Below are 14,461 nucleotides of genomic sequence, written 5' to 3'. Positions count from 1 at the left end.
CCTTTCGTTCCGCAATGCTCACGCTAACCACGGGACCACGGCGCTACTGTGCTCACACCGTTCAATAAGTTGCTTATCTTACGCATGGACTACTCAGTTTGTATATTTTGCTTATTTTTTTCATAGTTCCACACAACTTCTTCCTGTTTTCTCGACTGATCTATGTTCAGTTTTTCAAGGCCTATCCACTGTGCCAACTTATAACTAAATCTGAGGGGGGGGTGCGATGGGGAGGTTGCCTTGTAAGGGCTGACAATGGCTGCAGAAAGACAGTAAGTTCCTTTCGGATACATACCACCCAGTTGGACCAGAGTTCCCGTGTGTTGATCACGTCGATCCAGTTTCCGATGACGTTGACAAAGTCTTCTGCGGTGGATGTGCTGTTGAGGTCGGTGATGAGCAGGAAGTTGAAGGAGAAGTGCGCGCCAGGATTTGTGGCGTTGCCATAGTAACCCACAACCTGCTCCACAGTGCCGTACGCCTCAGTCATCATCACCCTGCGAGACGTAGTAGCACTTTACAGGAAGCAAGACCATATTTATTATCTATAGACCACTAGAGAGAACCTGCAGTGCGACCTTACCAGGGGATATTATGTAATGACCAACTGGCCAGAACAGTTTTTGGAGCCATTTAAGGTTTATTGTTTAACTCTACAAAACTGTTCTATACAATTTATTATTTAATAAATTGACGAGATTAAAAATTGATGAGAACTGATATCATAAAAATATTGAACACGATTTTTTAACGTCGGTATGGACAGCTACGTATCTTTTGAAGTTAAAATCTTCTGGGTTATTAAAAATGGTTCAAATGGCTCTGAGCAATATGGAACTTAACATCGAAGGTCATCAGTCCCCTAGAACCTAGAACTACTTAAACGTAACCTAAAGACATCACACACATCCATGCTCGAGGCAGGATTCGAACCTGTGACCGTAGCGGTCGCGGGGTCCCAGACGGAAGCGCCTAGAACCGGCCTTCTGGGGCTTTACGCCACGTCGTATTTCTACTAAAATGATCGACGTTTCGACCTCTCTGCTGGGATCTTCCTCAGGATCTTCTGGTGTCCACTACTGTTACCAGTAGTGGACACCACGAAACGTCGATCATTTTACTAGAAATATGACGCGGCCTAATAACTCAGAAGATTTTAACTTCAGTGACAGAGGCCACGAAAGCCTACAGAATTACGTACTTTTTGTTTTTAAAGAGCAAAATTGGAGAGTCCCTTCCACGCAAAAATCGGTGTTTTACTTTTAAAAACAACATATTGCAACAATAAATAAACATATTAGTCAAGATTTTAAACATGGCTGAAACAGCAACTGTTGAAATTCTTCACGGTAAATGATGACTGCCAAAACAGTTGCAGGATAAAGATTTATTATAATCCATGACCACGGTTTCAGTATATCTATATATACCTTCACCATTTTAGTATATTTTACTTCTAATCAAGGTATATTTAGATATACCGAAACCGTGGTCAAGAATTTTAATAAATCTTTATCCTGCAACTGTTTTGGCTGACATCATTTACCGCGAGGAAACATATTTGTTAAACAAATGCAAGGTAACAACAGTAATACAACAAACAAACAAATTTAATTCTAGCCCAAACAATTAGGCTTAAAATTTAACTTTCAAATAATTTATTGGTTTCTTGGTTTCCACTTCGTACTATTGGATCTACTTGTAAAACCAGGGTCGCCAAGGAAGTAATGCACTGCAGTTTTTTTTTTCTCAGCCGAAAACAATGTTATGAATGCGAAACGTTATATATGAATTATTTGAAATCTCCTGAGTGAGCGCGCCAAGTTTCTGTCACTTCCAATATATAGCGTAGCTGTATGACAGTTTCAAAATGGCGTCTGTAGGTGGTGTACGTTACAAGCAACGTACCGTCATTGAATTTCTCACTACAGAGAAAGAAACTGTGAGGAATATTCAAAAACGCTTGTGCAAAGTGTATGGAGCATCTGCTGTCGGCAGAAGTACAGTTAGTCGCTGGGCACGGAGGGTGACGTCATCAGAAGGCGGTTCAGCGGAGCTCCACAATTTGCAGCGGTAGGGGAGACCATCCCCAGCTATCACACCTGTCACACCTGACATAGCCTCCTCGGACTTCCACTTGTTTGGCACATTAAACGACGCCATTCGTGGAAGACATTTTGAGGACGAAGAGGGGATGATTCACACGGTGAAGCACTGGCTCCGTTACCAGAACAAAGATTGGTACCGACAGGGCATACACGCTCTTGTTTCGCGCTGGAGGAAGGCCATAGAACAGGATGGAGATTATGTGGAAAAATAGAGTGTGTAGATAAAACACCATTCTTTCGTGTGTGTTATTATGTTCAATAAATAATTATTGAAGAAAAAATGTGGTGCATTACTTTCTGGGCAGCCCTCATATCTTCATAACTTAGTGGTCTTACATTTCACTTTGAATACTGTGTGGGGCCAAAGCTCTAAGATTGTCTTCCACCATCAAGATTCGAAATTTGTTTTTGATCAATTTCGGTGATGAGTACTTCATGAGCCATGTGCCATTTGTGACTTCAATAAATATGTCAAAAATCCGCCTCTTGCGAAATGTTACTGGTAACAGAAAGATTTCGCAACTGAGGCGGATTTTTGACATATTAATTTATCACAATTGCTAACAGGGATGAAACACGTTAAAAATTTTTAGATTTGTGACTTCGACAAAATGGGAACGGCGAAGTGCAGATAGATGTGCACTGAAGAAATCAAGTGAAACACCTATCGCCAAACAACAGTTAGAGAAAGACAAACTCGCGTTTATCTCCTACATTGGGCCTTCTTCGTGAAAATTGCGATAATCCTCATAGAAAACACCATCAAAGCTATCTTCGGACAATTATAAAAAAACTAAATATATGATTAGCTCCGAGCCAAGGACCAATTGCAACCGCAATTACCCGGCACATTAGGTGAGTATATTTGAAGCACGAAGTCAGAGGTGGCAGAACACATCATTAATAAATTTGAGAAATCGAGAGTATTGTGCCAAATTGTGCCTTCTGGAGGAGGATGATTAAAGAAGGAATTGAGATAAGGCTCCATGAAAATCCCGTCTACAGGTACGAGGACTATCACTAGAGTTCGGCGTGGAATCTTTCATTAGCAGCTGTATGCTGAGACCGCGAGTCTGGGAAAGACTGTAAGTGCCGAGAGTCGAACGGCAGTCTGCCTCCCACGATGGCACATCGATGGCCACGCCAGAGCAAAAGGGTTTGCAGGGAGAGGTGGCCGCCGCTTACGTATATTTATATATGACTCCCACTTGATCTCGACACTGCGCCAGTAGATGATGAGAGTGGCACTCATCGAAACTTTGAGGGATTTCTATGTAGCCTCCCTGATTCAAACGTCAGAAGGATTCCACCAGCACTATATGCCGGTAAAGTCTGTATTTATTATTTTTCTTTGCTTTAGTAGACCAGAGCTCCGGCCTGCATGCACAGCAACTGAATTAACAGTACCCACATAGTATCATGTGGGATCATCTTTCACCCTGATGAAAGCAGCTACGTACCTTGTTGTGGACTCCACGAGATATCAGATGTGTTCGGGATCCTTCCTGTGCCATTGCCACTGAAGTGACGTTTATAGTAACTGGGATTGTTCGTAAATGGATCCGAGGTACAAGCAAAATGCGCTGTCGTTTCCAGATGTGAGGTATGATTAAAAAGTTACGGGATTTTTTTTTAAATTTGCGGAATTTATACATCCGCTTTTCAATTTTTTTTACCTTTTTGGTGCACTTGTTCCTGATGTATGTTTATATCTTTAGCTGTTCTTTGTTGACAGTCGAAAAGATTATACGTGTTTCGAGTCTCAGCGAATTTTTACTTTTAAAAAAGATATATGAAAGAATTTGCATTAAATTTTGCTTCAGAAATATTGACTGTGGCTTTCGACGAATCTAGTATGAGTGAGGCAAAACTTTCAGGGTGGTGTAAATGTTTTAAAAAAGGTCGAGAAGACGTTGAATAGAACGACAGTCCTGGACGCCGTAGCGCATCAGTTACTGACGGCAATATGGAAGAAAATGGTTGTGGACAACCGCCGAATCACAATCAGAGAGGTTGCTGCTGATGTCGGCATATCATTTGACTCATGTCAAGCAATTTTGTTGGATGGTTTGGGCATGGAACGTGTAGCAGCAAAGTTTATTCCGAAATTGTTGAATTTCGACTGAAAACGACGGCGCATAGACATCGTCCAGGAATTACTGAATGAAGTCGACAACGATCGAGAATTTCTCTAGAAGCTTATAAAAAGTGATGAGCAGGTGTATGATGCTGAAACAAAGGCCAAATAGTCCCAATGGAAACTGCATGCAGAGCCTAGACCGAAAAAAATTCGACAAGGTTCGATCACATATGAAGGATCTTCCCATTGTTTTCTTCGATCACAGTGGGACAGTGCATAATGAGTATCTGCCTTGAGATCATACGGTCAGTATGGAATACTATCTGAAAGTTATGCGCCGTTTGCGTGAAGCAATCTGAAAAAAAAGAACATTAGTGGGGCAAAATCACTTATGAAAACTGCATCACGGTAATGCTCCCGCTCACAGATCAATGTTGTTCGTGATTTTTTGGCAAATTAAAAAACCGTTCTGTTGCCTGAATCATCTAATTCGCCGCAAATGACCCCTTAAGACTTCTTTCTATATCCGAGGCTCAAGATAACCATGAAAAGACGTCGTTTTGCCACCAGTGATGAGATAAAAACAGAATTGCTGAAGAAGTTGAGCATCTTAACGAAAAGTGAGTTCCAACGCTGGAAAAAGCTCTGAGGGGGATTAGTTTGAAAGGGGAAAAAGCTGATGATGATGAATAAATATTCTTTAAGAAAAACAAGAATTCCCATTACTTGAGGAAGAGGAGGAGGGGATGGGTGTTTAAAGTCCCATCGACAACAAGGTCATTGAAGACAGAGCATAAGCTCGGAGTAGGGAAGGATGGAGAACGAAAGCGGCCGTGCCCTTTCGAAGGAACCATTCGAGCATTTACCTTATCAGGGAAATCACGGAAAACCTAAATCAGAGTGGCCAGATGCAGGCTTGAACCATCGTCCTCCAGAATGCGAGTCCAGTGTATTATCGACTGCGCTATCCTGCTTGGTAGTACCCGTTGCTTTCTGATCACATCTCGTACATGGTTGAAGTCAGGAACCATAGGAGCCCCATGCAGTGTTACCAGATTCATACTGCTGCAATTCGACATCGATGGGTCTATATGAAGGTGCATATCACCTGCTGGGGGTTGTAGGTGAGGGAAAGGAAGTTCCATGGTTGGAGTATAAGTATAATTCGCAGCTGTGGATCCAGATGGGGGAAGGTAGGATTGGAGACGTCATGCCCCCCCCCCGCCACCTCCTCCCTCCAAAGGAACATGTTAGAGAAAACGATTATATGAAAGGGTGGTGTCTGTTCGGACATGTGCAAAAGAACAGACACCACGCATCCATATAATTGGTTCACTTCAATTAACAAAGAATGCACAACCTTTATTGAAGATGCACAATATTGTTCAGCCTCCTGCGGAAATGTAAAATTAACGAGCATGGAGGACATAGACGGGGACTGTGGATATGCGACGCTAGGTGGGAATGTGGGTCCGCTGGTGAGTGTGCCGAAATAGTCTGTGCATTTACGATAGACAGTGTGTCCAGATGGCGCAGTGGTTGACACAGCTGCCTAGTAAGCAGGAGATCCCGAGTTCGAGTCCTGGTTGGGTACACATTTTCCCTGATCGCCGCCGCTTCCGCATAAAGTCCCTATACAGTTGATGTTATCAGGCCCTTCCGTTTCCTTTCATTTCTCCCCGCTCCCCTTCAATTTACATAAAAACGATTATGTTTTGCCGTTATATCAATTTTGCGGATAACTTTCGGCGATTATAGTAGCATGAAAACCAAGCGTCCCGAAAATGGTAGTAAGTTCTTGAAAATTACACGCATTTTTAACACAGTGCACTACTCAGTTGCTCATCTGTGGGTCTGCCCGTCTAGATAGAATTGCGGCCTGACCAAAAACGGAAAACATTGCAGCAGGGGAAAGTCAGATATTCGCAGGCTGAACGTCTCTGCCATCAACAACAAATCCGACACGTTTCGTCAGTCCAACGACTCACAAGAAGTTGAACACTGTAAGACAAAAATGGGTACGCCCCTCCACCGAGAAAATAGTGAGTTCTCACTTTGATTCCGTATCGTGTATATTATGATGTCAAAGTAGTGCGTGTACGTTGCTATTATTGACGTTAAATCAGTTCTATGACAAATGTACCTTCCAGATTTTCGGATGAATTCTTGTAAAATGATGTATTTCTATAAACTACTATTTCTTGAAAAATGTAATGAAGCGATGTACTAAGGACTTTTGTACTAGAACTTACTACTAATTAAAATATTTTATTTGTATTATAATTAGTATCCTAGGTATCTATCACAGGTAAAAACTGGAGATGACGGCAAGTTATATTTGGGAGGTGTTGGGGGGAGGGGCAAGAGTGTAGAAAGACACGTTAACAACCTGTAACTCTACTTCCCCGAACTCATCAGCTGAATGAAGCCTTGACCGCTGTCGACCTACTACCGACAATTGTCATTTCACCATAGAAAGTAGAGTCCTAGATTCATACATGGTGGTATTTTCTATGAATAGATGACGCAAGAAGGTTACATTGTGGTAATTTTTACATAACACTACCCTGATAACAACTTATCTAACTTTCGAAGTTTCTTGCTCTATGTATTTCCGTGCATTGCTGTTTTGGTGACCTTTCTTTTACTAATAGAAACGACAGGAGCCCAAAAATCCAAAAATATACTTCAAACACACAGGTCAGTTATGTTACGCTAAACTGTAATGAGTAGATCACAAAGAAAATGGTTCAAATGGCTCTGAGCATTATGGGACTTAACATCTTTGGTCATCAGTCCCCTAGAACGTAGAACTACTTAAACCTAAGGACATCACAACATCCATGCCCGAGACAGGATTAGAACCTGCGACCGTAGCAGTCCCGCGGTTCCGGACTGCAGCGCCTAGAACCGCACGGCCACCGCGGCCGGCAGATCACAAAGAGCACATTGTATGGAAGAGAAGTACCAGTACGCTTTGGGAATCTGCGGTGAATATAATTGCTAGTTTCATGGATGCGTCGTATTGTTTCGGATATGAAGGATGTGCAGAGAGCCAAGAGCTCTGGGCGGTAATTATTATAATTAGCAGTTACATTAAGGCTATACAATCATCCCCATTGAAACTAATGGACCAAAAAACTTTTTTATTCTCTATTACACGTTGTTGCTGCCTACTTTATTTTCCCAGAGAGCATAACAAATCGCAGCAGAAAATGTAAAAAGAACACATCCTACATATGTACGAACAAAGAAATGGTTTTCAATTACCCTACTGAAGCTATTTTTCAGGTTCTCCCATTTCATAATACTCTACAACGTGTTCAGATCAGACTTCTCAAACGAAATATTTGAAGACTTAGATGCAATAACAGGATAATAACCAGAAAAAAAATTCTGAGAAAAATTAGAAAAACATTTTTCACAGTGTTTTTAAAACATTTTGTTAAATATTTAGATTACATGTGGAATTGTAACTCCAAATATCCTGCAGTGTGAGTTTTATACCTCCTCTCTGATCCATAAGGAATATATATAAGGAGCATTACGAATGTTAGAATTATCCAATTCCTGCTGTAATCTTTTATTAATCAAGACCCATCGCACACAATTTGATGCTGTATGTGAGTAATAATTTATTAAGAGACAACTAAATACATAAATAAAGTAGAATAAATATACAAAATTGTTGAGGCTTTCGTGGCCACTTGTTGACAAACTGCCTATTGGCTTCTGTCTCGGGTTCTTCGGCCGACGTTCATCTAATGATTTTTCTGACGTTTCGCCAGCACGAGTGGCTGGCATTGTCAAAGCTTCACCCTCCATTGCCGGTGGTGAACTGGCAATGGAGGGTGAAGCTTTGACAATGCCAGCCACTCGTGCTGGCGAAACGTCAGAAAAATCATTAGATGAACGTCGGCCGAAGAACCCGAGACAGAAGCCAATAGGCAGTTTGTCAGAATAAATATACTTCAAATCATTTAAAGAAATGTGAAAAATCAAGAAAGAATACAGAGTTTCGGAAGCTGAAAGCAAAGGCATCAGTTAATATGCACTATATAAAAGTACTAATAAATCGTAAGAGAATATTTTTGGAAATTTGTCTGTAACTTTCTCCGTTTTGTATTTTCAAAATTGTAATGAAAGTGTACGCCGGTACAAACGAAACTGAAACTGAAAATGAATTATCTTAAAAGCAGGAAGACCATGTGTGTATGTCAAAATTGCCAAAACATCCAGTGTCGTGTAACTGTTCAAACCACATCGAATGATTCTTCATTCCCACCTGCACATTTGAGATCAGTGTATCATTTGTTGTGTATACGAGGGTATACTTTTCCGCAAGTTTCATTAAATCTGGATGTATGTTACTACAGAAGGCAGTGGAGTCACGTAGAGTGGAGGTACTTGTAGTATTGGTATTTACTTATTCTTAAAGACACATAACTTGGATCCAAAATCAGTGTTATGAGTAACAGATACAAAAATCTTCCTCCCTTCTTATATGAATTTGTGGTATTTACTTATCGTAAAAGACCGTTGACATTCATTACCACCAAGCTGAAAAATATACTACAGGCCATTAAAATTGCTACACCACGAAGATGACGTGCTACAGACGCGAAATTGAACCGACAGGAAGAAGATGCTGTGATATGCAAATGATCAGCTTTTCAGATCATTCACACAAGGTTGGCGTCGGTGGCGACACCTACAACGTGTCGAAATGTGGAAAGTTTCAACCGATTTCTCATACACAAAAAGCAAGTGACCGGCGTTGCCTGGTGAAACGTTGTTGTGATGCCTCGTGTAAGGAGTAGAAATGCGTGCCATCACGTTTGCGACTTTGATAAAGGTCGGATTGTAGCCTATCGTGATTGCGGTTTATCGTATCGCGACACTGATGCTCGTGTTGGTCGAGATCCAATGACTGTTAGCAGAATATGGAATCGGTGGGTTCAGGAGGGTAATACGGAACGCCGTGATGGATCCCAACGGCCTCGTATCACTAGCAGTCGAGATGGCAGGCATCTTATCCGTATGGCTGTAACGGATCGTGCAGCCACGTCTCGATGCCTGAGTCAACAAATGGGGACGTTTGCAACACGACAACCGCCTGCATGAACGGGTCGACGACGTTTGCAACAGTATGGACTATCAGCTCGGAGACCATGGATGCGGTTACCCTTGACGCTGCATCACAGAAAGGAGCGCCTGCGATGGTGTGCTTAAAGACGAACCTGGGTGCACGAATGGTGACACGTCATTTTTTCGGATGAATACAGGTTCTGTTTACAGCATCATGATGGCCGCATCCGTGTTTGGCGACATCGCGGTGAACGCATATTGGAAGCGTGTATTCGTCATCGCCATACTGGCGTATCACCCGGCGTGATGTATGACGTGCCATTGGTTACACGTCTCGCTCACCTCTTGTTCGCATTGACGGCGCTTTGAACACAGGACGTTACATGTCAGATGTGTTACGACGCGTAGCTCTACCCTCCATTCGATCCCTACGAAACCCTACATTTCAGCGGGATAATGCACGACCGCATGTTGCAGATCCTGTACGGGCCTTTCTGGATACAGAAAATGTTCGACTGCTGCCCTGGCCAGCACATTCTCCAGATCTCTCACGAATTGAAAACGTTTGGTCAATGGTGGCCGAGCAATTGGCTCATCACAATACTCCAGTCACTACTCTTGATGAACTGTGGTATCGTGTTAAAGATCAAATGGTTCAAATGGCTCTGAGCACTATGGGACTCAACATCTGAGGTCATAAGTCCCCTAGAACTTAGAACTACTTAAACCTAACTAACCTAAGGACATCACACACACCCATGCCCGAGGCAGGATTCGAACCTGCGACCGTAGCAGTCCCGCGGTTCCGGACTGCAGCGCCAGAACCGCTAGACCACTCGTGTTAAAGCTGCATGGACAGCTGTACCTGTACACGCCATGCAAGCTCTGTTTGACTCAATACCTAGGAGTATCATGGCCGTTATTACGGCCAGAGGTGGTTATTCTGGGTACTGATTTCTCAGGATCTATGCACACAGATTGCGTGAAAATATAATCACATGGCAGTTCTACTATATTATATTAGTCCAATGAATACCCGTTTATCATCTGCATTTCCTCTTGGTGTAGCAATTTTAATGGCCAGTAGTGTAGCTCCAGATGTAATTTAAAATCAAATATTATGTCCTGTGGCACTTTCACCATAGTGAATTTACTGGATGCTGATGGCACGATATCATGCCCGTTTTCCAGCAGGGAAAAACATTATTTCTTCCTCTTGATCTTCTCAGTTTGGTAAAACATGCACTCATAGTGCATAAATGAATGGCCATGCTGATGAAAATGGTGGTAAATCTTTATATATCTAGCAGGCGCAACAAATGTGCTCCAGTATTTAAGCGTCTAAAATATTTTCATTCTCTCCTCCATAATTATCTGTGAAAATATACAGTGTTTCAAGTTATATGATACATGGTTTTGTACATAATGATTTACGACTGTTACAATTTCATTTGGTTTTTTTCTAGCAACTGCAGCTGAGGCTAGTTTGACCAAGAGCAAGAAATTGATATTTCCGGGTATATACTTTCTGCGCTCTAAAAAGATTACTGAACTGAAATACCACCTAGTTACCAAAATATTCAACATTTTCTAGAAATTCAAACACTGGAGGATATAGGGTACCTGTGCACACAAATCTGTTAGAAAAGCAACTTATTTTCACAAAAAAATGGTGATTATCCATTTCTTGCACTTACATCTTCATTTGCTAATGCCACAAAAAATCCAACTTACGTGTTTGTGTAATTGTCAATGAGTTTCCTGAATTCTTGTATGACGACGTACGTCTCGTCCTGGTGCTGCATGGGTGTAGGTTGGCCCTCCTTGGCGTCAGGAAAACCCTCAGCCTCCACCAGACACATCACAGCGTCCATGCGGAAACCGTCCACCCCCTTGTCCAGCCAGAATTTCATCTCCCCCTGTGAACAGAGAACATGTCTGGTACACCCGTATATCCTTTCTTTGCACCGAAAATTATTAGCAGCCTTCAGCTACAAACCCTTGGTTCTGCAATGAATCAATTACACTATAGCCAAAATCCTAGCCTAATTAAGAAATGATAACACGCATCAGACGGATGTCGGAAGTTCTAGGGAAGACATTTGGCATACTACGTTGCCCAGAAACAAGTAACTATATAAATGCTGAAAATAAGATGCGTGTAAAGAGGAAAAGAAACAAACGAAAATGTAAAGAAATTGGAAAATGACAACCACAATAACAACATAGTTAACAGGCTACATGGTTAGCCCTATGATTTGAAGCAATGCTGCGTTCTCTCTTAATTTTAATTAATTTCGTCAGGTCTCGAGAGAATATGAGAGTCAGAGATACTTCATCATAAAAAAACGTAACTTACAAAAAACTGTTTAGAAAACTTGAAAATTCAGAATTAAGTCTTAAACTACTAAAACAAGACTCCAAAGATATTTATATTAGTGTGTACAATAAATGACACATTAACGAGATCTACAGTCGTATACACAACAAGTACCACATTACAGTACAAGGTTAGACACCACTGCAAACAACTTCTGTACAGCATAATTGAAGGAGAAGGTGGAAGAAAATGATAACTCTCAATTTCGCAACGATCGGTTTGATTTCATTGTATGTTGTGTTTTACAAGGCACAAAATGGCAGTAAAAAGTAGTTTCATTTGTGCCACTGGAAAGAAGTGTTTACTAAGTAGTAAGGCATCCTGATTTTATGGACCTTACATGAGCTTGAGTCACAATGACAGGATGATACAGTATGAGATCCTCAGAAAATAATAACCATATTATATCAACAAAAGGCAATCGCACTTAACCTCATGTATCCAAAACTAACGAAACAATATCTACCAATATATGGATTGGCATGAACAAACAAGTTAAAGTGAAACGCATTTTGGAGAAGAACCGAGCAAGTGGTTAATGATATCACAAAAATCCCATTTAGGAAGAGAATGGCGAGATTCAGAGCAGAAAGGGATAAGGCCAGAACAATACATTATACCTTTTATGGTAAATAAGGCTGGGACCAAGGGGAAGAGGCTGCTCATCATTAACAGGGCTAGGCTGCAAACCAGCAAGAAAAAAAAAATGGTTATTCGCCTCGAGCGAGACGGTGATTGGCTGAAGCAATACTTAGCGATGCAGACGCGACACGGCGGGCACATCCCTATTGTATAGAAGCATTTTGAGACCTATCTCTCTCTCGTCTTTTGGCGGACCGCGCAAGTGTGTGGAAATAAGCGAGGGCATTGAGAGCTTTGCATTCTGCGAAGTGAGGATGATACACTTCACGTACCTTGGCGACAGATAGCAAAGCGATAGTTAATTACTGCTGCGGCAATTTTTGTGGGCAAAGAAATTGTTCACTTCGTTCCAACCCATAGAGAGTGTGCAGTAGCCATTATTTTGACTAGGGAAAGATTAACGTTCTACGGAACGCAGTAAAGTGGCGACTGAGTGAACTCAGTCAATGCCAGAGTAGGGAATTAGCGTTTCAGATCCTGCATGGAGACAACACCGTTGCAGATGCCACTTGGTAAAGTACCATCATGCATCAGGCCACACTAAGCGTTCTGTCTAGATTTTGCTCCCTCCAACTTGTGTACACTTTGACCACTGAATATCAAAAGCTAGGATACTAACGCCGGCTGGAGTGGCCGAGCGGTTCTATGCGCTACAGTCTGGAGCCGCACGACCGCTACCCTAGAACTTAGAACTACTTAAACCTAACCAACCTAAGGACATCACACACACCCATGCCCGAGGCAGGATTCGAACCTGTGACCGTAGCGGTCGCGTGGTTCCAGAATGTAGCGCCTAGAACTGCTCAGCCACCCCAGCTGGCCAGTTTAGATGTTTTGTCCATTTGCACACTAAGTGGTAAGCTATGTTTGCACACATTAGTACACTCACTGTGCCGATACAAAGGTACGACATAGTAAACTTTTCTTTATATCCATGTCTTTGAATTTAATCAACATCAAAAGTCAAAGTGGTTCCATACTCAGGGAATGGAGGCAGGGGGCCAGCTGCAGGAATACTGAATCGCTGCCCTTGTCAAGACCTTAGTGGAGGTGCTTTGCCCTTGCCTTCCTCTTGACTTGTTTTGAAGTGTCGAGTGTGTACCTGTGTCACATGCATGACTGTGATGAGTGGGTGTGCCGTGTGATATTGTGTTCATCTTGTTTCTGATGAAGAAAAGTAAGAGGGTGAAACCTGCTGCCAACATATACTCACTCCTCTCAAATAGCACCAAGGGGCCATGGAGCTTAATGTCCCAATCTGATGGAAGGATCGCCATCAACAATATCACCTATCCTCACTTCATGAGACGCTGCAGAGAGATGTGGTATTTAATACAGGACACAAGAAATTTACATCCCCACCAATCCCCCCCTTACCAAGTGCTAGACCGCGCGAGGTGGCGCAGTGGTAAGACACTGGACTCGCATTCGGGAGGACGACGGTTCAATCCCGCGTCCGGCCATCCTGATTTAGGTTTTCCGTGATTTCCCTAAATCACTCCAGGCAAATGCCGGGATGGTTCCTCTGAAAGGGCACGGCCGACTTCCTTCCCTAATCCGATGAGACCGATGACCACGCTGTCTGGTCTCCTTCCCCAAAACCAACCAACCAAGTGCTAGAAGTGAAGATTTTGCACTATGATGATTCGAAGCAGCTTACCTTACAGACCGTGCCATCAGACAAGCGTGCATTAGCGAACTCAGCTATGGAGGTGGGAGTGTTCACCACCACCGTGAGACATAACACTGCATCAGATTTTAGGAGGAACACACCACGTGGTTTCATTACTGTTTCCTTCCTTTAATCGTGTAGTAACAGATGCATTATGCCACAAAATCCCATTACTCACACAGCTCGCTGTCCGTCTCATAGAAAAACGTGTTGATCAGCAAAACATATCTTTCTCTCCTCGTATTTGCCCAGATGAGTCCCCTGCTCTTTGAAAAACAACAAATGTGTGTGAGGGCTTGGATTCTCGTTTTAACTCCTTGTTTGACTCGTCTTACTCTAAAATTAACATTTTTGTAATTTGAGAAGAATATAAAAAGGGAATTACAGTTGGCTAAATAATATAGGCTCTGATTCTGCATCATAAACTGTCAAAAAACCAAAGAAAGGCAAGTACTGACCAGGTACAAATTTTGCAGTGGCATAGTGGTTAA

At 42.2% G+C, this 14,461-nt stretch overlaps 1 protein-coding gene across 1 annotated transcript in view; it reads right to left on the bottom strand.

Moving 5' to 3' along the window:
- Nucleotides 1-14,461, bottom strand: part of LOC126230763 (uncharacterized) — a 436,134-nt gene that overhangs the window by 364,415 nt on the left and 57,258 nt on the right. The window contains exons 5-6 of the mRNA XM_049942407.1: nucleotides 11,011-11,195; nucleotides 296-497 (exon numbers count right to left, since the gene is read on the bottom strand). Coding sequence (XP_049798364.1) covers nucleotides 296-497; nucleotides 11,011-11,195 — 387 coding nt within the window. The remainder of the gene's footprint in view (nucleotides 1-295; nucleotides 498-11,010; nucleotides 11,196-14,461) is intronic.

Source organism: Schistocerca nitens, chromosome 1, assembly GCF_023898315.1.
Source record: "Schistocerca nitens isolate TAMUIC-IGC-003100 chromosome 1, iqSchNite1.1, whole genome shotgun sequence".
NCBI classification, from domain to species: domain Eukaryota; kingdom Metazoa; phylum Arthropoda; class Insecta; order Orthoptera; family Acrididae; genus Schistocerca; species Schistocerca nitens.
Note: the sequence above shows the minus strand (reverse complement) of the source record. Positions and strands in the feature narration are given on the sequence as shown.